This window comes from Lepidochelys kempii, chromosome 1, assembly GCF_965140285.1.
Source record: "Lepidochelys kempii isolate rLepKem1 chromosome 1, rLepKem1.hap1, whole genome shotgun sequence".
Lineage (NCBI taxonomy): Eukaryota > Metazoa > Chordata > Testudines > Cheloniidae > Lepidochelys > Lepidochelys kempii.
Window position 1 is genome coordinate 244,315,392 of NC_136380.1, and position 26,530 is coordinate 244,341,921.

General features: G+C 42.6%; 1 protein-coding gene across 5 annotated transcripts in view; it reads right to left on the reverse strand.

The window, feature by feature from the left end:
• Positions 1 to 26,530, reverse strand: part of TMTC1 (transmembrane O-mannosyltransferase targeting cadherins 1) — a 181,346-nt gene that overhangs the window by 13,745 nt on the left and 141,071 nt on the right. For all 5 annotated transcript variants that reach the window (XM_073321270.2, XM_073321261.2, XM_073321264.2 and 2 more), the window contains 3 exons: positions 15,548 to 15,691; positions 7,779 to 7,887; positions 89 to 191 (listed from right to left, as the gene is read on the reverse strand). In XM_073321270.2, coding sequence (XP_073177371.1) covers positions 89 to 191; positions 7,779 to 7,887; positions 15,548 to 15,691 — 356 coding nt within the window. The remainder of the gene's footprint in view (positions 1 to 88; positions 192 to 7,778; positions 7,888 to 15,547; positions 15,692 to 26,530) is intronic.

A 26,530-nucleotide genomic window follows, 5' to 3' on the forward strand; every position in this document is an offset into this window, starting at 1 on the left:
TTTAAAAAATACACTACTAAATAAACCAGACCCACTCAAGACAGCAAATAAGCCAGCAACATAAATCTGATAGCTCCATCTCACTTACCAGTATCAACTAAGAAAACACCATAGTTATTATGCAGATCAGAGCTCTCTGGACAATTCTCTATCCCAGCCTGATAAACCTCCTGGGCTTCTTTAAATTGTTCCTTAAACAAAAGAAGATTTGTTATTCGTGGTAACACCAGCTTTGTTACTGCATACAGATATTTCATGGAAATGCCTTGTTATCATCACACACAACTTCAACAGTCCATGTCATTTCATCTCGGTATTCAGGGGCTGTGCACATAGGGTGAACTCTTGTTCCCTATTAAAATCAATGGGAGTTACTCCATTGACTTCAGTGGGGCTAGGATTTCACTCACAGAGTCAATGTTTGCCAACTGTTACCTCACAGGGGTACTAGCAATTACCTCCACTTCCCCATACATTAACAACAGGAGATAGCTGTGGTAACTGTGTCACAGTTGCTGGTAAATGTTGCCAAACAGCAATTATTCACTCAGTTCCAGCCCTGAGTGGTTGTCCTGGTGTCAGGGGCATGCACAAAGTGGGGGCGGGGGTGGGGGGGGGAGCAGGGGCACCACCCCTGTGTGTTCCTGCAGCCCCGGGGAGGGAGGAAGCAACAGGGCATCTGGCTGCCAGCAGAGCTCCTCCTCCCCCGACAGCTGCAGCTTCTCCTTCCCTGCTGTTGGAGTCCCCGGTGTTTCCTCTGCCGCCAGCCCCTGACTTACTCAGCAGACATCTGCAAAGCAGGCAGCAACACTGGGACTCCAGCAGCAGGGAAGGAGAAGCTGCAGGCTGCAGCTGTAGGGTTGTGGGGACGACCCTGCAGCCAGCCACCCTGCTGCTTCCTCCCTTCCCTGGGCTGCAGGGGGAGTGGCTGCCTCCTCGCCGCCAGAGGCCTCCAGAGAAATGGGGGTTGGGCATGTGAAACTTTCATTTGTGTGTGTTTAACGTGCCCCTCCAAAAGTATTCTAATTTAAATTCCTGCACATGCCCCTGCAGTACCTGGTGTGGATTGTTGAATAAAATGGGTTCCAAGGTGTAAGGCAGTGATATGCAGACCCCAGTGGCTCAGGAGACAAATTAGCAATCAACATTACCCCAAAGAGCCACAATAGTGTGAATTAATTTATTACAGTACAATTCATATTTCAACAGCAGGGCAGGGGAAATATTTAGTTTTTATATATAGAATTCTCACAGCAAATAAGTGAATAATTTAGTGCAAGTTGATAACTTAATTGGTTAATAATATAGTAAAAGCACCCTGATTGGTTAATAACTTAGACCGGTTAACAATTAAATCACACAGTGTTTTAATATCATGTGTTGCAAAGAGCCACAGGAGACACATTAAAGAGCCACTTGTAGCTGGTGAGTTGCAGTCTGAGTATCACTGGTCTAAGGCATGGTCTATATCTAAAATGTAAGTCGCTCTAGCTACATTGCTCAGGGCTATGAAACAATTCACACCCTGTGTGATGTAGTGAGGTTGACCTAACCCCCACGGTAAATGCAGCTAGATTGATGGAAGAATGTTTCCAATGACCTAGCTACTGCCTCGAGGAGAGTCAGACTACCTACATCAACTGAAAAAAACCTTCCATCGACGCAGGGAGTGTCTGGACTATAGTGGCACAACTAGAGCACCGTAGCTGCGCGGCTGCAGCCTCTATTGTAGGTAGACACACCCTAAGGCTGCTCTAAGTTATTGTTGAATACATGCTGCTATCTTGTCTGTACACCCCTGCACTACATTAACAGGATCAAATGAGCCCAAAGGAGCATTTGCAGCTCCCCATAGATTTCAATGGGATCTGTGGGTGTTCAGCACTTCCGGAAGATCACGCTATAATTCTTTGTTTTGTAATGCACCTGGCGACACCCTGCGTACGAAAGGCACGCTGTTACCCACCTTCTAGCTAGTGAATCATGGAGCAGGTTCTCAAAGAATCAATCCTGAAGCACTTGCATGAGAGGAAAGTGATCAGGAACAGCCAGCATGGATTCACCAAGGGAAGGTCATGCCTGACTAATCTAATCGCCTTTTATGATGAGATTACTGGTTCTGTGGATGAAGGGAAAGCAGTGGATGTATTGTTTCTTGACTTTAGCAAAGCTTTTGACATGATCTCCCACAGTATTCTTGTCAGCAAGTTAAGGAAGTATGGGCTGGATGAATGCACTATAAGGTGGGTAGAAAGCTGGCTAGATTGTCGGGCTCAACAGGTAGTGATCAATGGCTCCATGTCTAGTTGGCAGCCGGTATCAAGTGGAGTGCCCCAAGGGTCGGTCCTGGGGCTGGTTTTGTTCAATATCTTCATAAATGATCTGGAGGATGGTGTGGATTGCACTCTCAGCAAATTTGCGGATGATACTAAACTGGGAGGAGTGGTAGATACGCTGGAGGGGAGGGATAGGATACAGAAGGACCTAGACAAATTGGAGGATTGGGCCAAAAGAAATCTGATGAGGTTCAATAAGGATAAGTGCAGGGTCCTGCACTTAGGACGGAAGAACCCAATGCACAGCTACAGACTAGGGACCGAATGGCTAGGCAGCAGTTCTGCGGAAAAGGACCTAGGGGTGACAGTGGACGAGAAGCTGGATATGAGTCAGCAGTGTGCCCTTGTTGCCAAGAAGGCCAATGGCATTTTGGGATGTATAAGTAGGGGCATAGCGAGCAGATCGAGGGACGTGATCGTTCCCCTCTATTCGACATTGGTGAGGCCTCATCTGGAGTACTGTGTCCAGTTTTGGGCCCCACACTACAAGAAGGATGTGGATAAATTGGAGAGAGTCCAGCGAAGGGCAACAAAAATGATTAGGGGTCTGGAACATATGACTTATGAGGAGAGGCTGAGGGAGCTGGGATTGTTTAGCCTGCAGAAGAGAAGAATGAGGGGGGATTTGATAGCTGCTTTCAACTACCTGAAAGGGGGTTCCAAAGAGGATGGCTCTAGAGTGTTCTCAATGGTAGCAGATGACAGAACGAGGAGTAATGGTCTCAAGTTGCAGTGGGGGAGGTTTAGATTGGATATTAGGAAAAACTTTTTCACTAAGAGGGTGGTGAAACACTGGAATGCGTTACCTAGGGAGGTGGTAGAATCTCCTTCCTTAGAGGTTTTTAAGGTCAGGCTTGACAAAGCCCTGGCTGGGATGATTTAACTGGGAATTGGTCCTGCTTCGAGCAGGGGGTTGGACTAGATGACCTTCTGGGGTCCCTTCCAACCCTGATATTCTATGATTCTAGTGTGAATTTCATGAGTATGCAGCCAGACACTATGAGGAGAATAAGGTCTTTAATTCTGATCGAATAGCAGTTATCAGGTTTCCCACTTCCCACAGTCCAGCTGGTATGAGAAAACTACCTGCTTGCTCATACATAAGAGTGTTAAAGAATTACTGTTTTTTCTCTCCCCTCTCAGTTCATACATTTGCTGTGGGTGATATTATTTAATGCTTGTGAAAGGGAAGCATTTTAATGGTGAGAGCCAAACATGGTGCAGATAGATGTTGTGCAAATTTCTGCCACCCGCTCTGTTGCTGTTCCTGCACCTTAAAAATCTGGAACAACCCTGCAATGACAGACCAGGGCCTCTTCCTGAGACTCCCAAATGAGATCAGCTGTTTGATAATCTTGTGAGACCACCAAGAGGGATTTTCACAACCAGGATTTGAATCTAAGTTTAAAATAGCAAAAGGCTATTAACCCACTGCACCACTTTAGTCCCAATCAATTATATAATATATATTTGCAAATAACTGATTATGCTTTGTTACAAGGATCTTTAAACCAAGATACTCAAAAGTGACCAGCCTTTTTGGGTGCCCCAGTTGACACACTCTAAAAGGAGCCTGATTCTGGGTGCTCAGGACTTTTCAGAATGAGGCCGCTGTAGAGTGCCAAGTTGGGCACTGGAAAATGTTGGCTGTAGTATCTTCTCACAGCGGAATTTCCTAATACCTGGAGTGGACCAGAATGTTTTTGCTTCTTGACACAGATTCAAATTCTCCTCTCAGTCGTTACACCAGTGAATCCCAGAGCTTATTCACTGGACTTACTCTGGATCTAGAGTGGTGTAACGGAGAGCAGAATATGGCCCACACATTTTTTTTAAATGCACCAGCTCGTCTCTTCATATTCATTTAAGAAATGGGAAGCTGAAATTAATGGCATTTGAAAAAATATGACTTGATGAAAGCAAATGGCTGTCATAGTTAAGTGCTTTCACATTTACCAGCAAAAAAGATAGGGTGTGATAACACACAGAAACATTTTTAAACATGTTCAGTTTGCATATCCCTATATGGAATTACCACCCCCTTGTATTCTACCAGGGAAAATAAGAAGTACAGTTAGCATCATGAATTCTTAACTAAAACAAAGGGCAGCTTTCGGAGAAAATCCTCTGTTAGGACTTGTCTACCCTTAAAACGCTACAGCACACAACTGCACTGCTGCAGTGCTTCAGTATAGATACTCTGTACGCCGACGGATTGATGAATTCGTCAAGATTTTTATGAGATTTAAACACAACATTTCTGGGAGCTTTTAATTTGCCTTCTCAGCCTGTAGGGTGAGTTCAGGTCACATTTTCTGGCTTTTCTCTGCAACCACAAGGGCTAGAAATCTCCTTGTGAAAAAGAAAAAAGTGGAGATTCTCACAAAACAACTTGACTCCGGAAGCTGAAGTCTGAAGAAGAAACATCAAATATCATGAGTCGCAGGATAAAACCAGGTGAGTTGGCAATCCTGCGGAGACCGGAGTAAATCAGCACAAACTCCAGTGAAGGCAGTAGAGTTACATCACTGTAAAACTGGTGATATCACACTTTGAGATCACAACCGTTTCCATGGCAACATATTAGCATGGCACAAACAACCAGCTGCAACTGAGACCAAGCAGGGGGAGGAGTTGGGCTCTCAGTGAGAGAGGCATCTTTGCTTAATGGTGCAAATATCTTCATAAACAGCAAAGGGAACATAGGAAGCTTTGACCAAGTGAAACTGTGTGTTGTGTAAGTGTTCTCCTGTTGAGCCTGCTCTGGTTTGAAAGTCACCTTGTAAGGGACTAGAAGACATTGAATTACAGCAGTCTGTACTAAATCCCTTGAGCATGAGACTTTCTTCTTAAGAGCATCTTTTACAACTCCAGGAGCAAAGTAACTTTCAGGCCTATTTCAAATTCATAGCTCTCAAATTACTGGGGAACATACTGTGTAGGACCAAGGCAATCAAGATGCCATCTCACTGTGTCACTCCCACCTGCTCTTGCCTTCTTTAGCCATCACGCACCACCTCAGAGACAGTAGTTTGTCAGAAGCATGGTTATTTCATGAGAGCTAATTAAGTGTGCAACTTCTAGTAACTCCAACCCCCTTTTCAGACATGTGCGAGATAAAATTCTTGTAATACTCCCTCCCTCACAGCTAGACACCGTTTTTTTTAAAAAAAAATTGTTACTGGGATAAGTTTTGCATATTGTGTGTTAAAAGTATCCAACAATGCAAAAATGTGTGTTCCAAATTATGCTCCAAATAGAAAGAACAAAGGCCATGAACTTAATTCCTTTTAAGAACTACAAATAATACATTTCTTTAAAAGGAAGAAATCAGACTGCAACTGAAAAATGAGTTCTAATTTCTCCTTCCCAACACATATATCATCAGGCCAATGCTGGCAGAATTTCCTGTACTGTATTCCTCAAGGAGCTTTGCACAGTTAGGGTCTGACTCTGCAGCCCTTAATCATGTGGAATAGAACTTACTTGAATGAGCAGTCCCATGGAAGTCAACAGGTCTGTTTCTGTAAGCGGTACGCAGTACAAGGACTGCAGAGTCAACTATTAATCTTGTGTGGTTTGAAATGTGGAGGTGTTAAAAAGCTAAAGGAAGTTGTTACCATCTGGGGAAACGGTACAGACCATCTTTTTTTTCCTCCACTTAGTCAACAACCCACAAGAGGATGGACAAACTGTGTGTGGAGTAGATCCATTATTAGTGGACTTTGCATTTCTAAGTCAAGGGAACTACAGCTAAGGACATTTCCTTTGGACATACGGCCTTACAACACTATATTGTTTAATTGTCCTGACAACCTTATGACCAGTACTTCTAATCATTCGGCCTCCTTTTCTGTACGCTTTATGGTACAGTCTTTAATTGCATGGTCACAAGCTACTTTTTCCACAGGACCCCTGCTTTATTCAGTGCACAGGATGGACATGCCCTAGGGATGAATGAGGACTGTAGAGAGAAGGAAATTGTCGTCTGTTGGACCCTTGCCTTATTTGTTGCAGAAGTTGGAAGGTGTGTAGTGAATGAGGCAGGGGATTGTAGGAAGAGAAAGGACAGTCTCATGGTTAAGGCAGTTGAATGCTGCCTTGGGAATTAGATTCTAGTCCTGTCTCTGCCACAGAGTTCATATGTGATGCTAAAGTCACTGAAACCCAACTTTTCACAGGTGGACACTGATTGCGTGTTCTCATTTTCGGAGAGTCCAACTTAAGATCCTGGGATCTGATTTGCAGAACCGCTGAGCACTCTCAGTTGCAAGTGAAATCAATGAGAGCTGCATTTTGAACATACAAAGTGCTATGTGATGCTATGTTCTCTAAAAAATCAGGTCCTGAATGTCTCAAATTCGGCACCCAAAATTACTGGATACTTTTGACCTTAATCTCTTTGTGCCTCAGCTCCCCATCTGTAAAATGGGGATAAAACCCACTCATGTCACAGGAGTATTTTGAAAATAAAGTAAATATTTGTGAAACACTCAGATATTATAGTGATAAGCGCAGCAGAAAAGCCCAGGAGGAAATTAATAATTTCTGTCTTCAGAGTGGGGTTTGAACAATGTGCAGTAAGCAGGCCTAGAACCACATATTGAGGAGAAAACAAAACACTGAACAACTGTGCATTAAGTGAAGACTATCCATCCTGCACATTGAGTGAGGCAGTGGTCTTGTGTAAAAACAGTACGCGATCACATAATTAAAGACTGAATCATAATGCATATGAAGAAGGGGGACCAAATTAAGATTGCCCAAGCAAGCTTAATTCTGGCACTTCCTAACTTTTCAGTGCTTGACTTTGCACCCTTAATAATGTTCTTTTAAACACTGTGTTTTTTGTATGTAATGTATTGTATAGTTTGCCTATTATCACACTCTAGGTGCGCTATGTAATAGATCATGATTTCTCTATAGCTTCAATAACTTGAAAAGCTTTCCGATTACATTAAAAGAGTTCACAATGTACTAACATAACCTCAAATCAGCTCCATCAAATTACTATCTCAAAGTGGGTTTGCCATTCTGAAGCAATTTATTTTAAAATACACCAGCTGTCATACCCAGATATTCACAGAATTACATTTTTAAAAACAGATATATGATAGGGATGGGACAGGTCAGGGATGCAACCCCATGCTTTGGATGTCCCTAAACCTTCAGCTGCCAGAATGTGGGACAGGATGACAGAGGATGGATCACTTGAAATTGCCCTGTTCTGTTCTTTCCCTCTGAAGTATCTGGCATTGACCACCATCAGAAGACAGGATGCTGGGCTGGATGGACCATCGGTCCGACCCAGAATGGCTGTTCTCATGTATTGGTGAGAGAGTTTTTATTGTATTCAGACAAAAATTAGGCATGTCAAAAGGTAACATCAATGCATCGTGCATAGAAGGAATGAGCTACCCAAGTGTAAATGTTACTGGTTACCTGTTCAGCCAACAGGGAAGCAAGACTTGAGTAAGCATCGGCAAACTCTGGACCATATTTTATGGAATCTCTCAATAAGAACACAGCTTCCTCTTTCTTCCCTTGGGACCTGCAAGTCATAAAAGAAACAAAGTTCTTTTAACAACATGTTTACGTCACCTATCGATTAAATACTTCAAAAAGACTTCAAAGTCCCTGTCTTGTTCTTTTCAACAAAGGCTAACTAATTAACTCTGGCCTTCTATCCACAGTCTAGGTAACCAGAATCTCCTGAGGCAGTATAAAATTCCATAGCCTCTCTGTCAGCGGGAGGAGGAAAAGTCAAGAACTGAAGTTATCGGATACATGGTAAGTTTGTACCTTGGCACCTGCAGATTCCTTGTATGGATTTCTAGAGCTTGCTGTGAAATATACAAGTTCAACACAAAGATTCTTCTCCATCTACAGCACTTCTCTATATATTTGGGGTGGGGGGAGGCAGGGGAGATGACCAATATGTGCCATTGGGGGGAGCAAGGGAAAGGGCAGAATGAGGGCAGTAACTTCACAAGACGTTACTGAGCATGCTCAGTCTGTGTGAGCAGCAAAAATGAAGGCACATGACCCCGCATGCCCTCCTCCCCTGCAACACGTTGCCTATAGTGGGACCTGTTTTCACAGTAATTGCTGACATCAGCTGGACAAACCTACCAGGAAACTCTCAGAGTGATTTGAGAAGAGATAAGAGAATCCCTTTAAGAAATGGTAATGTGGGGTCTCATCTCTGCAGCAGCCGTTCACTGGCAACTTTTGCAGCATTCCAGCTCTGTTGGCAGGGAGGGGCATGAAAGCTGGCTGAGCTCCTCTGGTTATTCCTCTTTTGACAGGTGTGGAGTAAACCAAAATACAGCATGATGCTTTGGTAATTTGTGCGGTTTCCCCTTCCATGTTATAAAGAGAGAAGGCGGTTTTAGGTGGAGTAGTCAGGGAAGGTTCTAGAACCAGCCATGATTGGGGAAGCCACGCGAAACACAACTTTAACTCTTCAGGAGTCAGCTCTATGAAGGCCAATAAGCCAATAAGGCCATGTGGTAGAGGAGAGGCAAGAGGCATCCACTCAAATATCCTTTACATCATGTGTATCTCTCAAGATCTTTAGGTTAAGGGAACCCAACCTCTGGTTTCTTCTGTGGGAGCAGAAAATCTGCCCACTACAGACAAAAATAATCATGGAACTTCTGAGAGTTTCAACTAAAAGCATGTCCTCTCCCTGATGCAGGTTATTCTCATATAAGGGAGTTTGGAGCCAACAGAAAGAAAAGGAGTACTTGTTCCTGAACGGATTAGACCTTTGGCTCCATTACTGTGGTAGTCTGGCTACAGTGGTGGCCATTATCTGATGCTTCAGATGAAGGCAAAACAGATAAGTCGTAATGCATACAAGTGAACTCTGCAGTATTCTACATGGCATGAAAACATTTCACACTGTCTACATAGTAATCAGTACATGCCATATTCTCCCCTTGCAAAAATACAAACATAATGGTTTATAAAATTATGGAACTCCAGCCACATTTGTCTTTAATTCTGGAGTCTATAAAGAGGACAAATCTATGAAACTCTGACTGGTCACGAGTTAGATATAAGTCAAAGGCAAGCTAATGAAAATTTCATCAGAGCACAATGCCCTACCCCTGACATGGAACTCTCCCACAGAAGCCATTAGGAAGTCACTTGCCTTATGGGAAGAAATGTCTAGGGTTTAGAACAGTGGGCTGCTAGTCAGGACGCTTGGGATCTATTCCCGTGTCTATCACTGACTCACCTGGAAAAGGTCACTTATGGGAAACCTCTCTCTGCTTCTGCTTCCCCCATCCACAAAATGGGGATAATAAAACTTACATACTCCATAAGGGCTTTACGAACCTTAAAGCTGTTTGTGCTTTGAGATCCTTTAGATAAAAATGTGTTATATAGGCATAGTATACATTTTAAGTGGAATATATTTTCATGTTTTTGACAGCCCAGTATCACTAACTCCATTCCCAAGCATCTTGACCATTGCTGGGCTGGGGAGAGTCCCTGACTCTGCTCCTAGGAAGGGCATGGCCAGAGATGGTTGTGGAAAGCCTAATGTGGTAAGCTCCCATTGCAGTGGAAGGGCTTACTGTATTTCTCGCCTTGGAAAAGGGAGCAGCTTCCCTGGGTGAGTGGCTATGGATGTTTATTTGGACTGAGCCAACAAGCTTTCTTTGTGTTGGGTGCACAAAGTAATATGAACATTGTAGCCTTTGAAAAGAAACAAAGGACTCTGAAGCATGGGATATATGTGAAAAGTTGCAGCCTTTGCCTTGGATTTCATCTGGGCGACAAGGCCAAGAAATCAGATCTTGTTTATAAGGTGAAAATTTCAGCTGATAGTATTTGTGGCTTTTCAGATTTTTTCTCCTTTCTAGTTATATAACTGAAAGAATATTTTCCCTGTGCTTTAAGTTAAGTAAAAACAGTTGGGCTAGTCTTTTCCTTCTTACAGTGGTACTCAATCTAAATTACCCAAATAAGCAAAAACAAATACAGAACCACTTTCCCCCTTACTAATTAAAGGCTAGGTAGTTTGTCAATTCAGAAAACTTTTGGATTCTTTGGCTGGAGTTTTGTGACACATTTATATAAATTGAAAACAGACGTCTGCTTTGTAAAGTTATCAACGGTTTGGCAGGAATGTAGGAAATGCCAGATACAGAAATAAAAGGATTAAGTGATCCACTCGACAGCAGTAAAAGTCCCCATTAACCACAAGCATGCACTCTTAATGACTCTTTTTTTCTGAATAGCCGTTTTTGTTTGATCCCAGAACAATGTGTCTCCTTAAAGGGAAGGGGGAAAAGATTACGGAATCTTTTTGTTGTGACAGACCAAATTATATGAAAAGAACAGATACAACAACCTCTAACAGGGCGCAACCCTGCACGATGCAGAGTACTCTGGCCCCGATGTAGCCAAGCATTTACACATTCTTAACTTTAAGCACATAAGTAGAAAGTTAATGATGTGTTGAAATGCTTTTCTGGATCAGAGCCAAAGTGCTCAGCATCTTGCAGGATGGAGACCGTATGGGTTTTTTTCATTTTAAAAACGATTTGTTTAAACTCATATTGTATGGTGCAAAGGGAGGATTTTTTTATATGCTTATTTTCTATGCATTCGTTATCTATCATGGCAAAAGCCAGATGAATGGACACCTTCACTGCTATACAGAGAGGGTGAAATTCATCCTACACAGAGGCCGAGGTACCACTTAAACCCATAACATGGAGCTTAAGTGATTCATAGGGCCTTGTGAGGGGTCTCTGTAGTGGGATAAATTTCACAGGCAGAGAAAAGAATAGCATAGGATTTGATTTTCTGTAGCACCTTTTACTTTCAAAATATCCCAAATGACTTCATAAAGTAAAGCATTAGATACTGGTAGAACAATGTCTGCACAAACACTGGGTCCACTGTGCACTCAGTAGTGGCTCACACACAACCTTAACAGAGTTTTCCTCAATAGAAAATATATCAGCCAAGCCACAGGAGTTATCCTCTTCTCACAAACAAAATGCCATGGAGTCTTTTAACTTCTACTTGGATAGCTACCAAAAGCCAGGAGAAAAGATCTTGGTTTAGCATCATAAGCAAAAGACATCTACTGTCTCTAGCTACGCTTATCTGTAAATAAATATCTAAACAAATTGGACAATGTGTGTTAAAATGAATACGGACAACTTACTCCTTTGGCATCCATCTACAATACAGAATCTTCCTGTTTCCAGTTTTAAAATAGCTACATTTTTCTGAAAGGGGTAAAACTATGTACACAGTACTGTGGTCAACAAGTTATATATATATGATTTGGTTCAAGAAGCATGCTTATACTGTCAGTACAATGTAGAGTTTCAAATCAAAGACTCTACCCAAACTCTGGACTGATGTCCCTAAGATATAGCAGCATTCGGTTTGATCGTTTGGTGGGAAGGGGAAATGTTTTAATCTCCAAAAGCTATTAATCATGCAAAGTTTCTGATGAATTTAACTTATCCATGATACCCTCTGCCCCGTTCAGACAAACACACAGGGCTATTTCAGCACATTCACACCTATGGCCCACAGTCTGAATCTGAGAAGTTCAGAAGAGAGGGCAGACTGACATCTCTCCCTCCTCAGGATAGGTGGTCTTGGTAAACCTGGGCTAAATCATTGCAATAACTGTACTAGACATCTTGCATGCTCCTCTATGTACTGTGTAGTCTGACCTAGGAATAAGCTCTAGATTTCAGTTAACAGGCCTCGAGGCATTCAATCTTTTCTTTGAAAGTGTAGCCATAACATACTTACAGTGCACAGAGTATGGAAGTTTTTATTAGACAGAGGTGCCGTACTGCCTGTTATATATCCTTACATTTGAAGGGATACAGCAAAAAGGACATTCTCTCCTATTCTTCCTGCAGTAACAAACTCAGGGTTATGTGTGCACATGTATGTGTGTTCATGCGTATTCACTTCTCCTATATATTTACAAACTGTTATATCTTTTTTAACGGAATTCTTCAAAAAATCTGTATGAGAAATTCTGGTATGAATACTCCATATTACTCTGTTTTTGCAAGTTAAATCTCACCAGTTCTGAATATATAGACATGAGTTAGATATCTCCATGATGCAGAGCTTTAAAAGAAATATTAAGCTCAAAGGGAGAGGCATTCTGAGCCATGACGATCATGGGCTACAAAAGGATGGGGATGTGATTTTTCATTTGAAGTGAGTCTATTAGTGATTGCTTTTTTACTGAGAAAGCTGTTTGCACGGTTTAGCTATCCTTTGTCTGATATTTATACAAGGCAAGAAAATGATGCCATTCAAGTTTCTTTCAGAGTATGTAAACAAAGCCAGGGGTTCATTAACTCATTGTTATCATGTAGTGCTTCCTGTGAAAATTCATCTTCTGGCCCCTTGCTGTCAGTACTGTGGCCAAAACGGGAAATGGAAAGTTTTTTTAAAATGGGACTACTCTAAAAAACCAAAAGATTCCATCTTGTGGATTCCAAAACAAATTTACTCAAGCCCAGATCACTGGGAACAGCTGTCTGGATAGACAGGTTATTTCCAAAGGGGAAGGAGAGGCAGATTCGTACATGTTAACAGCAAATTCATTTCTCCAAAATACTGAAGTTTCCTTTTCTCGAAACTCCAGTGGTAGTGCAATCTAATGAAGTGCACAGCAGGCTTCCTCCAAAATAAGTAGATATAAACATACGAAACTCTGCAGAATTTGACTCTGACTTCCCTCAGAATAATTTTTCCAATGTCCTAGTGTAAATAAGACTATTAACGGATATGTTTTAAATACTGCAGGCCTGGTTCTCCACTGATTTTCCCTGGTGTAGTCATTTATGCCTGTGCAAAGTGGGCAGAAAATGTTATCAAATCGGAGTTCTCCATTACACCAGTGGCAGAGTTTTGTATGCATTTTGCGCAGGTTCAGAGGTCTATACTTCGTGCAAGGCAACAGAGAATCAGGCTGTGTATCTAAGTTCAACTTTATTACAGGTTGCAATAGCTCTAAAGCTGTGGTCTTAGTAATAATTGTTTTTTTTTAGCGCTTCTTAACCTGAAGGATTCAAAAACACTTACAGAACTCACACAGCCACTGCTTTAAAGCAGCTGCCTTTGGGATGGAACACAGAGCCTGTTTAACAGCCTCATTGTGCAATGGTTTTTAAGAGGGGACATGAACCACAACAGAAAGAATGTAATTACCCATGTTATAACTTGGTCAGGATATAGGAGATAATGGGCTGACTTAGGGCATTTGAGGGTGGGGGGCAAATGTGGCTTTATGCACCCCCTTGATCTTAGAGGCTGATCTGCACTTCTCTATGTTAGGATGTTTCGGAATGGTCCTCACCAACTGGGGATCAGAGAAGTTCAGGAGCACTTCAGCCAACTGTAATGAATAATGCAAGAACTCTTTTTGCCTTTTGGATCAAATTTGTGTTTTCAATGGTTCTATACAATATTGACCTACTCTTTTATTTCTCAGGAATGCCTTGTTCTTCACATATTAGTCCAAACCAGTAGTACTGACTGGTAAGGTCAGGGGTGGCCAACCTGTGGCTCCGGAGCCACATGCGGCTCCTCAGAAGTTAACATGCGGCTCCTTGTATAGGCACCGACTCCGGGACTGGAGCTACGGGCGCCAACTTTCCAATGTGCCGGGGGGTGCTCACTGCTCAACCCCTGGCTCTGCCACAGGCCCTGCCCCCACTCCACCCCTTCCCACCCCCTCCCCTGAGCCTGCCATGCCCTCGCTCCTCCCCCGCAAAGCTTCCTGCACGCCACAAAACAGCTGATCGGGAGGGGGAGGCGTTGATCAGCGGGACTGCCGGTGGGCAGGAGGCGCTGGGACCTGGGCGCTGGGGGAGCTGATGGGGGGCTGCTGACATATTACTGTGGCTCTTTGGCAATGTACATTGGTAAATTCTGGCTCCTTCTCAGACTCAGGTTGCCCCCCCGCCCCAGGGTAAGGTTATCATGGTGAATTCTCCGTTACCAATAATGTGTAGCCGGTACAAGGCAGAATTTAAGTACTGTAGCCTTTTGTTACCTTTGATACGGAGCCTTATTCAAAGCAACATTTAGAACAGTACAGCTAAAATACGTTGTGGTAAGATAATGTTGTTTTGTAACCAACCCAATACTAAGGCCAGGTCTACACTAGAAAAGGGTTGCTGGCATAGCTATACAGGCAAACCCTCGTACTGCAGATGCAGCTTACATGGGGGAAAAACCAATGCTTTATAATAGTTTATACTATTATATTATTTATACTAAATATTACTATTATATTATTTATACTAAATAATAGCTTATACCGGTTCCCCACGTGCCACAAGCTATACTGACAAAAGCACTTTTCTACTAGCATAAACAACAGCTACACGAGAGCGTCTGCTGGCACAGAAATGCTGTTAGAAAGGAGTCGAACCATTAACTGATATTACTATATTAGCAAAAGATTTTTAGTGTTGTCCTCTTTGTTCCTAGCCTATGATCGAATGTAAAAAATAACAAGGGGCCAGACTCTGAGCTGAGGAGCATTTGGTGCAACTCAGCAGGTGGCCTTAAGCCAACTTTGCTCCCTTGATTTTGGATCCCCAGTTCCCTGGTGCAATTTAGAGCAGCCTAAGGGCTGTATTAAGTTGTACAAGCAGCTGATAGCCCTACTGAGCTGCCCCAGCAGCCGACGTCCTAACCATGCCCCCTCTCGCCAGTCATGAGCCCCACAACTTGCTGACCACAAGGATGGGAGTGGGGGAACGGAGTGACATACATATCACTACTGTCCCTCTGTGTCACCAGAGGATCCCTGCCTATGGATGGAGGCACTTGGTTTTGAGCACCTGCAGGCCAGCAGGCTGGTGGAAAGGCATCTTAATGGAGCTAAGGATCTGGCCTAATGTTGCTAACTTTCTTTCTTTGGCTAGCTTCTTTGCAAGATTGTCTGAGCCAAAGTGGTGTGTCTTCCCAAAAAGTAAACTCGCAGCTAGCAAAAAAGTAACAAATAGCACATCAGAACCAAAAAACAACCAGCACCTCTGCCCTAAAACCCAAAGAGGTCCTGGTGAGAGCTTAACATCACTCTTCATTACCACTGAGTAGACAATCTGCTGCTGTAACAGGGCAGTAGGGCAAGGAGGGGGGAGTATTTTAATTTTATCGAAGCTGTTAGACCTCAATGTTAAACTTACTTGAGCAGATTTCCAAGATTGAAGAGAGCGCGATTATGCTGTGGGTTTAACTGAAGAGCTCTTCTGTAGTATTCCTTTGCTTCCACCAAGTCTTTGGTCAACGTGCCGAGGTTGTTCAGGGCACTCGCATGACGAGGGTACAATCTGGGAAAGGGGACATTTCAAATCATAGTAATTCAGATACTGCCAAACAAAGCTATCAGCTTTAATACTCTCTTTTCCCAATACCAGACGAGGCTACTGCAGTTATTCTCCTTTCTGTAAGTGAAATAAACTTCTGATCAATGCTGACGTATTTCTCCTCCCCTGCAGCAGCTGAGAAAGAGTTGGGAGTCTTGAAGCAAAGACACCATGTGCAAGATAGTCGTTCTAAAGAAAGGATGGAGGGAAAATGTGCTCAGCCTCCAGAGAAAAATGCAAATAAGACCTATTTTTACAGCTCTCCCGGCAGCTGGGGTGAAGGAGGATGTTTATTATATAGCTTGTCCTCCTAGCAAAAGACAGAGTGGTTATAGTTGGTCAAAATTTTTCATTTGCATTTTTTTTGACATTTTTTCCGTCAAAATGGAAATTTTCATGAGGAACATTCATTTCTGTTTTTTTTTTCCATTTGTTTCCACCGAAAACCAAGAAAACCCTCCTTTCTAACATTTTTCCATTTTCACCAATAAAAGTTGAAATAAAACTCAGGGACGATCTCAATTTCAAAACAAAACATTTCATTCGAGTCATTTCCCACTTACAAAATCAGCTGTAGAAGAACATTATCCAGATAAAACAAAATGATCAAACTTTGGAAATACACTTTTGTCTGTGAGTATGAATTCTCCTTAACGTCTAGTTAATATATAAACTGAATGGTAAAAAATTAGCAGTTCAAAATAGAGCCTTAACTCAGCCTTTCTGTGTTGCAATAACATTGCACAACATGCCAAATTCATCTGTTGTGAAATTTTACTGAATTCACAGCATTTTGTGGTCCAACACCAATCTCAACTTTCAATTGAAATTGGGCTCCTAAGTCAGTATTTTGGTTTGTTTCCCTAAAAAGTGAGAAATGAAATGCGGGTTCCTAGAGAGAGAAGATAGTGAAGGTGTAAGTTTATTATTATTATTATTATTATTATTATTATGAAATAAACACATTACAGTAACACCCAGAGGCCTCAATCAACTTCAGGGCCTTATTGTGCTGGGCATGGTGCTCCCAGATAGTTTTTCCCCTCTCTCTTTAGCCTCTCACCTCTGACTGCTTTTTCTGCCTACCTCCTGTCACCTTCTTGCCTGAATTCATAAGAATCTGATTTGGGAGCTTTAATCCAGATAAACTGAAGTTTAATTTAAACACTGCACAGCTGCTTCTCCAGCCCTGCTCTCTGTAGCTCTTTCAGAACTGATTTTGCTGGTGGGGTGTCTTTTATGAGCCAGGGTTTTCATATTTCAAGTTCTGAAATAGAGAACGCTGCCAGATGGAGGGTGAGTGGAAAAGGGGAAGGTACAGCAACACCACACCAGGCCACCCTTACTTCTGCATTGCTGCTGCTGCTGCTGGCAGTGGTGCTGCCTTCAGAGCTGGGTGGCCGGCCAACAGACACGGCTCTCCAGCCGCCCAGCTCAAAATCACGGACATTTGTTCATATTTCAAAAATCAGCCTGGATGGAGATCAGAGAACCAAAAAAGAGATCGTACCGGGGAAAACCCGGACATATGGTAACCCTGTTATGAACCCTAAGGAGGAAGGACGGTCCAATGGTGAGGATGCTGGTTTGGGACCCAGCTCGAATTCTAAGTTCCACCACAGACTTCCAACATGACCGTGGGCGCTGTGGTTAGTCTCTTTGTGACTCAGTTCCCCATCTGTAAAATAGGGGTAATACTACTCTCCAACTTCACAGGAGTGCTGTGAAGATAAATACATTAAAGATGGAGGTGCTCAGATACCATAATAATGGGGGCCACATAAGTGCCTCCGTTAAACAGAACACTGACTTTATCTGGTAATTTCCCTATTTTTCACCCCATGTTTTCTCATGATGTCATGAATGACAGCCTGGGGATTTTCTTTTCTTAAGTACCAGGAAAATGTTTGTATTTTGTCACTGATTTTATATTCTAGTTTTACACCAGTCTCTTTCTGGGTCTGTGGCATATGAACAATTCTGGCAAGAGGCCTGTTTGTGGGAGGACCTGGAAAGGTATGAGGGAACTCAGACAACTAGTGATGCAGTTCTGGTGGAAAACATAGGTAACTTTCTACAAATATGCATGATCCAATGTCTCAAAATCATTTTATTCCTACACCACAATCCCTAATGTACAGGTACTAATAGCTGTGTAACTGATCTCTCAGTATTTCCTGGATGCAACCATATACATTTTAAAAACATAGTCTGTTATTTAACTGCCACTGTACTACAACTGATGGCTAAATATTCTGCCAACATTCCTCGTGTTCATCCATGAGAGACTTTGGTTGCTGCAACTACTCAGTTGCGAAAGTTTACTTGACAGTTCGTGGATGTATAAGCCCTTATCTTGCACATCTAAATAGTCCATCGGCACCACCATTCACCAACTGTACAATTATTTACCTCTCATTCAGTGCGCTTTTTCCCTAATGGGTCTTCTAGCATATAAACAATGAGTTACAAATGAAGTTACAAATTGCGGCTGACCCTAACATAGCTGCACTGGGGCACGGAAGCCCATCATCTCCCCGTACAACCAGCCTGTAGTCCCCCTTTAGGTGTGGAAGGAAGGGCAGGCTCCACCGAACTGCTACTTCCACCCCATGAGCAGGTGGGCAGGGACTGGGGGCTGCGGGGGAAATGAGTGAAGCCCTGAGTCAATCCCCCAAATGCACTAGACAGCAGAACTGAATGGACACAAGATGGTACATGCTGTAGGAAACTCCTCATCCCAAGAACTACAGGGCAACAGGGATGAATCAAGTCTCAGCAGCTTTCTTGGGCTGCTTCAGGGATGGCACAGCTATGCTGCCACTCCATACATGGGACTCTGGGATAAGGTTCAATGTAGCCACCAAACAGACAGACCGACAGACATCTTAGAGCTCAGTTTTGTTTCCATAGGTGTCCATGGGAATTTTGCCATTGATTTCATTGGAAAAAAGTTCAGGGACTTTCTAGGTCAATTTTTTTTTCTATTTCTGCTTCAAAACAAACCTGTGCATTACTTTATAGTCAGTGCTCACAAAGCAGGAGATGGTTTTAACACCTGACACCATGTTGTGTTTAAGTGGACCAAAGACTTAAGACACTTATTGGAAAAGTCTGAAATACATTAACATTTTACAGCCCTTTAACTAGTGTTTTTCCCCTCAAACTTTCAGAAATAAATTCTCCTCTGGCCTAGGAGTGTTCACATGAAATTTTAGTCCCAAGGGAATTTTCTGGGCAAATTTAGAAGGGAATGAAAACTCAAGTTGAAAATACAGAGCTGGTTTCATCCTTCAACTGTGTAACTCCTACCAGCGGCTCCATAAATAAAGGACTTGAACTCGCATTAAAGCCTCTGCCATCAAATGAAGTAAATTATAGTATGCAGTCACTTCTTCCAGCTGTACTAGGCTGTACTTCATGTGCTTTAGATTTACTTATGGTCATGTGGCCCTTTACAAAAAATAATATACCCTAAGGACCAGCTCCTGAGCCAGTGTGAATTGATTTAGCCCCATTAAAGTCAACGGAGCTTTACCAATTTATACCAGCTGAGGATTTGGTCCTAAATTTAGAGCACTTTTGTCGAAGCCATTTGTAATTTTACCAGCAATAGAAAACCAGAGCAGTCGCACACACCACATCCAAACAAGCATTAGGAGAAGAGATAGCAGCAGAGAAAAACCAATGTGTAGTGAGATGACATGGTGTTCAATGGGTTCATGAGAAAGGGTCTGATCCTGCCACTCTTAGTTATGTTGAATACTGTATTCTGCAAGTAGTGCTATTGAAATCAAGGAGTAAGATGCTACTCAATGCAATAAGGGGGCAGGAAGGGACACAGTCCGGCCCTAAGGGGATCATGGTCTTATTCCATCTGCCTTCTGTGCACGAACTCCAGTGTTTTCAGTATCAACGTCAGGGAGGTAAATGAGAGATTAGAACATAGTCCTTGGCTAGACTTGAGAGAACACTGTAAGCTTGCACTCAGGTTACACCTCATGGCTTAATCGATTCAAGGCCTCTAAAAACAGTCCCACAAAGTTTGCAGATCATTTGCATGTACAAAAGGGTTCTAGGTTTTTATTATTAATTATTATTATTATTATTAATTAAACTGAGACACCTGCCAATTTTGCATATTTTTAAAAAGAAGATTTTCAAAATGTAGCCCAGTGTCCCCCTTTGTCAGTCTGTCTTGTTTAGAACATAAAGTTCTTTATGGCAGGGGCATTCTCGTCCCATGTGTTTGTACAGCAATGGGGTCTCACTCTCAGTTGGGGCCTCTAAGCACTCCAGTAGTAGTAACAACAGTGCACAGAACACAGACTTTGTTTTATAAATAGCTGTGGCAGTTTGAGATGCTGAGAGTCAACTGTTCAAATTTACATGTTGTCCTATAGCTTCTTTTATGACACAGAGCTTTCCATCTGGATGGACCCCTCCACCTGCACGTACATCATCGGTAATGGTAACAGTCTGCAGGCAACATCCCTCTTGCTATGTATCTGATTAGGCAGAAATTCCTCTAGGCTTCACATAATCAAATGCAAGTGCTGCATTATTTATGAAAGAAAGCTGAATTTCATTAAACTTCTCCCTACAAAAAGCAGCTTATGTGAAAAATCAATTTTCCCCTTCTTTTAGAAACCCTAAGTATTTTCTTTAAGAATCTGCTTTCGTTGGCAATTACAGCAGAAGTCCTGACACAGCACAATTCACTTAAAACCTCCCCCATAAAAGTGTACTTTAAATAAGGTCGGGCATTGAGTTCTGAAGCAAAAACAAGTGGCATGTTTTCTCGTGGCAAAATGAATAATTCAGATAGCTCCTCCAGTGCTGCTGCAATTGTCAGAATAAGTTTAAGCAGCCATGTCTTTAACTATTACAGGTATACACTACATGAAACTCCTGCTAGTAATTATCCTCCAGTTCTTTTAGGCTAGCAATATTCCCTCTAATACAGTCAAACAAAAGCCTCACTGACTGGCACAGACAAGAGATTTCTACTTTCTCACAGAAGACACAGAGCATAAAACGCAAACAGATTTTCAGTCTTTAAATACCAATGACCTTTTACTTTTGATTTAATGTATTTATTACCTAGCATATTAGTAAAAACTGTTCAGTGGCTCACTTATTTCTGTGGTAAAAGACAGTTCTGAAAGGGAAGGGGGGAAAGGGAATTTGTTGTCATGGATACAATCTATAATCCACCAAGAATTTTAATTTAACTTTTAATTTGAATATTGGGAAACCACTTAAACAAATGACAAGTCCTGTTCATGGTACTGCATTTAAAGGGTTCTTGATCTGCCACCAAAGATATTAAAGGGGGAAAGGGCATTATCTTGACAACTCCCTACCCGCTTCTACTGAGTTCTTTATATTTTTCCATGGCCATAAGCCTGAAAGTGCAGAAAGCAAAAGGGAATGTGACTATTCACACTTGCCCAAGGAAACAGACAATGAGTTTAGGGGAACGGTAAGGCAGAAGCACGAGGGTCTCAGGGATCTCACAGCTGCCAGTGGCCTCAGGTATGACAAAGGAACCTGTCAGAGGAGATCAGAGTCTTAGGGCTTGTCTACATTACCCGCTGGAACAACGGGCAGCGATTGATCCAGCGGGGGTCAATTTATCGCGTCTAGTCTAGGAGAGACTAGACTATCAACAGGAGAGCGTCAGCTGTCGAATTACCGCAGTGAAGACACCACGGTAAGTAGATGTAAGTACGTCGACTCAGCTACTTTATTCACGTAGCTGAAGTTGCGTAACTTATATCGATCCCCCCCGGCCCCAGAGTAGACCAGGCCTAAGATAATTTCAGTCTCAAACAATGCCCTGGCCCTGCAAGGCTGTTGTAAGAAGGGACTGCTTTAGCACAGCTAAAAAAGAAAGAAAGAAAAAAAAAAGAAGAAGTGCTGGCCGCCACTTCCCGCGACTCCCATTGGCTGGGAACGGCAAACCGCGACCACTGGGAGCTGCGGGTGGCCATGCCGGTGGATGGTCAATGTAAAGACTGTCTCGTGGCCTGCCAGTGGATTATCCTGATGGGCCACGTGCAGCCCACGGGCCGCAGGTTGCCCACCAGCGCTCTAGAGCACTGGTGATTCTGTGAAGCCTGTTTGTGTTGTCACAAAAAAATATTTCAGTGGATTTCAGATTCAGCCATTTATCATGAAAGCCAGTGGGAGAAATCAGTAACTAATTTCATTGGCTAATTCTAGGTTGCCCTGTTTTATATGCTCCTTTTGACTAAGGAACTTAGCAAAAATGTGAACTTTTCATCTTCAAAACAGCCATGATTAATGGATCACCACAACACTCTTGCGAGGTAACTAAGTATGATTACTCTTATTTTATGGATGGGGAAACTGAGGCAGAGTTTAAGGGACAGCCTGTGGCAGGTCATATCTTAGATTTGCAGGATGTCCCTTTGTATCTTCTCTCCCAGTTCACACGACTGGGTTCTTCCAATCCACACATAACCTCCTTGAAGTCAACACTCAGCACAAGTAAGAATGAAAGGAGTACCACTGACTTCAACGTGCTTTAGTGTGGTAGAATCAGGCCCTAGTTAAATAAGCAAAAACATTTGCTGGGAGGATGGCAAGTCTTTTTAGACATGCTTCCCACACTCTCCCTATACGCACCTTAATATTTTATTGACATCATTGTGCCAACAAAAGTAAGAATGTTACATTAATAGATCATTCAAGCCAAATGTTTACATTACACATTTATATACACCACTATATTATTTCAAACCAATTCTAATATTACATCACATTCACTTCCATGCACCTTATTAAGACTGTGCGACAGATTGATTTAAAACTATACTTAATAAAATCTGAGGAGTAAGGGTACTACATGGAACAATCCTGCTCTGGCAAGGAGAGGCTCTATGACGAAGGCTACGATTTTGTCACCGATATTTTTAGTAAAAGTCACGGACAGGTCATGGATAAAAAAGAAAAATTAATGGAAGCCGTGACCTGTCCGTCAGTTTTACTAAAAATATCTGTGCCAAAATGGGGATTTGTGGGTCCCCACACAGCCTGCAGCAGGGCAGCTGCGGGGCAACTAGGAGTTCCAGGAGCCCACACTGCAGGTTGGGTGTTGGAGCTCCAGGGTCCCCCACTGCCCACGGCTTGGAGCTGTGGGGGCCCCTGCTGCCCGCAGCTCTGGGAGTCTCCCACCAGCCGCAAGGGCTGGGAGCTGCTGGGTTCCCCCTCGGTGCCTGGAAGCTGTGTGGTGCCCCCGCTGCCTGCAGGGGCCAGGAGCTGTGGGTCCACCAGAAGTGGCGGGGGTACACGACAGCTCCCGACCTCTGCAGGCTGAAGTCACGGAAGTCACTGGAAGGCATGGATTCCATGACTTCCGCGACCTCCATGACTAAATCGTAGCCTTGTGTATGACCTAACACCAGTATGGTCTCGATCCAACAGACTGTGCCACATGGGCAAAGAGGTTTGCAACTCACAGGATCAGGGTCTTTTCCAAATTTGTCTCCTAGGAACATTTTAATATTTTTGTAAAGGACAAAAGCATATATTGAAATATTGAGAGGTATCTTCTGTCTCTTTAACCACAGTGCATTAATGGTTTTCCAAATTTAGTTCATTCCAGCCTTAAAAAAAAATCACTGCAGACTGGTATTCTCAAAGGAGCCTAAGGGAGTTAGGCACACAAACCCCATTGATGATTATTGTTAGCTGAGTGTCTAACACACTTAGGCTCCTTTGGAAATTCCAGCCATAGTCCTTTTCAGTGGATGTATTAAATCTGTCAGATCCTTGGCTGCAGCCAAGCAGCACGCAGCCCTGCCCAGCCCAGCAGCTGTGTGTGCAAAGGTGGCCTGTCTGCTCGCCTGATTCTAAGCCAGGCACTGGTCCATTCTCAGGTGTAAGTTACACCAGCCGATGGTAGTTGCAAGGGAAAATGGCTTTGTGGGTAAACTCAGGCACTGGAGATTTGTGTTCAACTGCCACAGATTTCCTGTGTGACCTTGGATAAGTCATTACTCTGTGCCTTGGCTCCTCATCTTTCTCCCACCTTTTCTCTATCTATGTAGAGTGCAAGCTCTTCAGGGCAGGGATTGTCTGTGTATTGAACAGTGTCCAATACAATGGGATTCTGATAGCAGTTGGGACTTCTATGTGCTATTGTGTTAAATTTAATAGAGTGCCAACATGGTAGCCAGGAGTCAGTGGGGTGTTGAATCATAGAATATCAGGGTTGGAAGGGACCTCAGGAGGTCATCTAGTCCAACCCCCTGCTCAAAGCAGGACCAATCCCCAATTTTTGCCCCAGATCCCTAAATGGCCCCCTCAAGGATTGAACTCACAACCCTGGGTTTAGCAGGCCAATGCTCAAATCACTGAGCTATCCCTCCCCCCCAACCATCCTCTGCTATGCCAGCAGCAGGAAATGGGGGTGGTGTAGGAATCACTACGCTGGTTCTATGCCACCAGAAAATTCTTCTTTTCCTGGCGTGATCCTTTCATGTCTGGCTATACCACATTTTTTGGCAGAGCCTGCCAGCAGCCAGCACAGAACAGCCATACTGCATCCCAATATCCAGGGGAGTGTTTTCCCCAAAAGAAAGAAAAGAGAAGAGAGAAGCAAAATATATCTAATCTAAAGTCGGCAGAAGCAGCATGATTCTTCAAGCTTGGCATCCATAAAAAGCATACCCAAGAGCATTAAGTTACACAACCAAGTTTGTACTATACTAAACCCCATTTCACTTTATGAATTTTCATGACATTTTAAGAACCTGCTGGGGAAAAAGAACTTGCAGACTGAATACAGAGGAGATAAAAAAGAAGGATTTTATGTCAAACAGTATTGAGGATAAAAATAAAAACTAATTTGCTAAACTCTAAATTCCCAGTGATGCTGAGCTATTAGGCACATGCTGTAATAAGAATAGTTCTTCAGGTCCTCTCATTTGTAAATAAACGACAAGAATTCATACACATTACACTTTCCCACTGAAAATCCTCAAAGCATATCTAACTTTTTTCTAGCCCCCTTTCTAAACAAAGTAATCCACTAGATGAATGAAAATGCATTTTTGATCATTCCCAGCTCCTGAAGAATCCGTACAAAACTTCTAAAAAATTGAGCTCTAACAAAAGGCTATGCAGCCATGATATGCCTGACTAATACAAAGAGAGAACAGTTTAGATATCACTACATAATCCAAGAAAACTTTACAAGTATAATGAAGTGCAGGACATTATTGGCTCAGCTACGCAGCCAAATTATTGGGGACTATATAACAAAACATAAGAATGGCCATACTGGGTCAGAACAATGGTCCATCTGGCCCAGTATCCTGTCTTCTGACAGTGGCCAATGCCAGGTGCCCCAGAGGGAATGAACAGAACAGGTAATCATCAAGTGATCCATCCCCTGTCGCCTATTCACAGCTTCTGGCAAATAGAGGCTAGCGACACCATCCCTGCCCATCCTGGCTAATAGCCATTGATGGACTATCCTTCATGAATGTGTCTAGTTCTTTTCTGAACCCTGTTATAATCTTGGCCTTCACAACATCCTCTGGCAAAGAGTTCCACAAATTGACTATGTGTTGTGTGAAGAAATACTTCCTTTTGTTTGTTTTAAACCTGCTGCCTATTAATTTCATTGGGTGACCCCTAATTCTTGTCTTATGAGAAAGAGTAAATAACACTTCCTTATTTACTTTCTCCACACCCATCATGATTTTTTAGACATCTATCATACCTTCTCTGAATCATTTCTTTTCCAAGCTGAAAAGTCCCAGTCTTATTAATCTCTCCTCATATGGAAGCTGTTCCATACCCTTAATAATTTTTGTTGCCCTTCTCTGTACCTTTTCCCATTCCAACATACCTTTTTTGAGATGGGGCAACCACATCTGCACACAGTATTCAAGATGTGGGTGTACCATGAATTTATGTAGAGGCAATATGATATTTTCTGTCTTATTATCTCTTTCCTAATGATTCTCAACATTCTGTTCGCTTTTTTGACAGCTGCTGCACATTGAGTGGATGTTTTCAGAGAACTATTCACAATGACTCCAAGATCTCTTTCTTGAGTGGTAACAGCTAATGCATACCCTTTCATTTTGTATGTATAGTTGGGATTATGTTTTCCAATATGCATTACTTTGCATTTATCTACATTGAATTTCATCTGCCATTTTGTTGCCCAGTCACCTAGTTTTGTGAGATCCCTTTGTAACTCTTCGCAGTCTGCTTTGGACTTAACTATCTTGAGTAGTTTTGTATCATCTGCAACTTTTGCCACCTCACTTTTTACCCTTTTTTTCAGATCATTTACAAATATGTTGATTAGGACTGGTCCCAGTACAGACCCCTGGGGGATGCCACTATTTACCACCCTCCATTCTGAAAACTGACCATTTATTCCTACCCTTTGTTTCCTATCTTTTAACCAGTTACTGATCCATGAGAGGACCTTTCCTCTTATCCCATCACAGCTTACTTTGCTTAAGAGCCTTTGGTGAGGGACCTTGTCAAAGGCTCTCTTAAAAACTAAGTACACTATACCCACTGGATCACCCTTATCCACATGCTTCTTGACCCCCTCAAAGAATTCTAGTAGATTGGTGAGGCATGACTTCCCTTTGCAAAAATCATGTTAACTCTTCCCCAACAAATAATGTTTATCTAGGTGTCTGACAATTCTGTTCTTTACTATATTTTCAACCAATCTGCCTGGTACTGAAGTTAGGTTTACCAGCCTGTAATGTCAGGATCGCCTCTGGAGCCTTTTTAAAAATT